Here is a 3253-nt window from a genome sequence, read left to right on the forward strand (position 1 = left end):
GCATCCGAGGACTGCTTCCTAGCAATTTAACACTGCTCCGCCCCCCCCCCCCCCACACACACACACACCCGCTCCGCCCTCCCCCCCTCACCCGCTCCGCCCTCCCTCCCCCCCACCCGCTCCGCCCTCGCCCCCCCCACCCGCTCCGCCCTCCCTCCCCCCACCCGCTCCGCCCTCCCCCCCTCACCCGCTCCGCCCTCGCCCCCTCACCCGCTCCGCCCTCGCCCCCCCACCCGCTCCGCCCTCCCTCCCCCCACCCGCTCCGCCCTCCACCCCTCACCCGCTCCGCCCTCCCTCCCCCTCACCCGCTCGCCCTCCCTCCCCCCCACCCGCTCCGCCCTCCCTCCCCCTCACCCGCTCCGCCCTCCCCCCCCACCCGCTCCGCCCTCCCTCCCCCTCACCCGCTCGCCCTCCCTCCCCCCACCCGCTCCGCCCTCCCTCCCCCTCACCCGCTCCGCCCTCCCTCCCCCCCACCCGCTCCGCCCTCCCTCCCCCTCACCCGCTCCGCCCTCCCTCCCCCCCACCCGCTCCGCCCTCCCTCCCCCCCACCCGCTCCGCCCTCCTCCCCCCCACCCGCTCCGCTCCCAGCCTCTTGAGTGACCAGAGAGAAACGCGAGATACATTGTGGGGGCGTGGCCCCACTCTCACCAATGGAAATTGGAGACGTGATCGTGAGCCTTTTTTTCATTGGCCCAGTTGCGAGGGCAGCCGGGTCTTCTCGCGCCAAGGCGGAAGTCGCACGGAAGCCGGAACTCACTCTCAGCCTGGGGTCCTAGGGAGCTGGCATTCGCCATCATGGTGAGGAAGCTTAAGTTCCACGAGCAGAAGCTGTTGAAACAGGTGGACTTCCTGAACTGGGAGGTCACTGATCACAACCTGCACGAACTGCGCGTGTTGCGGCGTTATCGGTTGCAGCGGCGCGAGGACTACACGCGCTACAATCAGTTGAGCCGATCTGTACGCGAGCTGGCGCGGCGCCTGCGCGACCTGCCTGAGCGCGACTCGTTTCGCGTCCGCGCCTCGGCTGCGCTGCTGGACAAGCTGTATGCCCTCGGCCTGGTGCCCACACGCAGCTCTCTCGAACTCTGCGACTTCGTCACGGCCTCGTCCTTCTGCCGCCGCCGCCTGCCCACCGTGCTCCTTAAACTGCGTATGGCACAGCACCTCCAGGCCGCCGTGGCCTTCGTGGAGCAGGGCCACGTGCGCGTGGGCCCCGACGTGGTCACCGACCCCGCCTTCCTTGTCACACGCAGCATGGAGGACTTCGTCACCTGGGTTGACTCGTCCAAGATCAAACGACACGTCCTGGAGTACAATGAGGAGCGCGATGACTTCGATCTGGAAGCCTAGCTGTCTTTCCTCCCCACCCTGTCACCAGTGCCGCATTTTATAGATGGGGAAGCTGAGGCCTGATGCTGGAGATTCTGTGAATGCGCTTTCCCAAGAATGTGTCAACCAATCGTCGTTCCTTAAGAACTTGGCTCCTTAGCTGCTGGCCATGCTTACAACCAAAGGGTACACGGCTGCCTTGAAACAGTGGGAAGCGGTTTTGTGCTGCGCTAGGAATTGTTAGATTCTTGTACTTTTAATATTGTAGTGTGAAAGCAAGAACTTTGCGCCCACCCCCGCTTTCCGCTTATTATCTCATAGCAGGACAGTTAATTTAACTCGAATTCTTGCTCCTGGTGATTAACTTGTGTACGACCATGGAGAATTTGGTTTTAAGTTTTCATGAAATGGGGTGAGAATTTAGTGTTTAAAGGAATGCTTTTTTAATGCCAATAAATAATTCAACTGCTTTGTAAGTGCAAAATTTTGCCTGTCTGGTTTTCTCACATAGAGTCATATCTGTAGTTCTTCTTTGCTCAAGAATCCAGAGAAAAGGAGCAGGGTCAAGGATCAGTAGCTGCCTGTCTGAGTCCTGAAACAGGGAGGACATGTGAAGACTGCAGGGTTTTGTACAGGGCTGGGCAAATTTGTGAGTTTACCAAACCCTTCCTGGGAAGGAGTGTTTAAGCAGAGCTCTTCCCCCCAGGACTTCCTGTTGATATTCCAGCCCTAGGAAATTCCTACACCATATTAGAGGGCTGAAGTGTTTGCTTGCCTAAGGAAATTATCACCCTGTAGCTTGACCATTTAGCACAGTGGTTCTCAACCTTCCTAATGCCGCGACCCTTTAATACAGTTCCTCATGTTGTGGTGACCCCCAACCATAAAATTATTTTCGTTGCTACTTCATAACTAATTTTGCTACTGTTATGAATCGTAATGTAAATATCTGGTATGCAGGATGTATTTTCATTGTTACAAATTGAACATAATTAAAGCATAGTGATTAATCACAAAAACAATATGTAATTATATATGTTTTCCGATGGTCTTAGGCGACCCCTGTGAAAGGGTCGTCTCGACCCACAGGTTGAGAACCGCTGATCTAGCAGTTAGAAGTGGCCCAGGAGGTTCCTAAAACTTAGATGTTCTTAGGAGTGGGAGAGAGTTGGAAATTAGAGAAGGGAGACACCTGGTTTTATAAGGAGAATAATAGAATGCCAGGACCAGTGTGATGACTTTTACGTATGTCTCCTCCATTTCCCCAGGTGTGAGGCAGCACGTGTTGAAGATACAATGAAGGGAACAAGGCACTGGGGATGGCAATAGCAAATGCTTTACTACATGCCAGGCTTGGTTTTAAGCACATTACATATCTTAACCATTTAACCCAATACTCCTATGAAGTAGGGAATCCAATTACTATATTCTCTACTTTTCAAGTGAAGTAACCAAGGGAGAGATGGGTCAAATAAGATGCCCTATATATATACATATTTATTTACTAAAAATTGAAATAGTACATCAAAAAATTTGTTACAATTCAAATTTTTGAAAATCAGAGAATCTAGTTAATGCATCGTGCACTAATCATGCTCTAGCCAAACCACCCAATGTTTTCTTTTCTCCATTCCTTCCACACAAGTTTGAATTTTCAGCCCAGCAGAGAAACAGCAGCACTAGGCAATGTTGTATGAATGTTTGAGCAAGGAGCAGGCATTGAGCTACCAAGGCTTGGCTAACACTCCTTGATGCCCTGTCTGTGCTAAGCTGCCATTTGCTCTTCCCAACAACCCCTAAGGTAGGTGGTGCTATCCATACCTTTTCAGTTTGGGAGACAGAATTGGGACTAGAACTTATCCAAGGCTGGCATTCAAGTCACATTCATTCATGTGACAACAAGGGCCATGTTCTTTTCAGTTCT

The 3253-nt window shown here is 53.4% G+C and overlaps 1 protein-coding gene across 1 annotated transcript; it reads left to right on the plus strand.

The window, feature by feature from the left end:
* The first annotated feature begins 726 nt into the window (after window positions 1-726).
* IMP3 (IMP U3 small nucleolar ribonucleoprotein 3) lies at window positions 727-1813 on the plus strand. Its single transcript, XM_070407469.1, has one exon. It carries the CDS (start codon window positions 796-798, stop codon window positions 1348-1350), a length of 555 nt encoding a protein of 184 aa, XP_070263570.1. The 5' UTR covers window positions 727-795; the 3' UTR covers window positions 1351-1813.
* The last annotated feature ends 1440 nt before the right edge of the window (window positions 1814-3253 follow it).

Source organism: Myotis yumanensis, unplaced genomic scaffold (genome assembly GCF_028538775.1).
Source record: "Myotis yumanensis isolate MYYU_CA2020_CCGP unplaced genomic scaffold, mMyoYum1.0.hap1 SCAF_1, whole genome shotgun sequence".
In the NCBI taxonomy this organism is placed as follows: Eukaryota; Metazoa; Chordata; class Mammalia; order Chiroptera; family Vespertilionidae; genus Myotis; species Myotis yumanensis.

Excerpts from the sequence above, each read along its gene's own strand:
- IMP3 (XM_070407469.1), top strand. The coding sequence starts at position 796 with ATGGTGAGGAAGCTTAAGTTCCACGAGCAGAAGCTGTTGAAACAGGTG.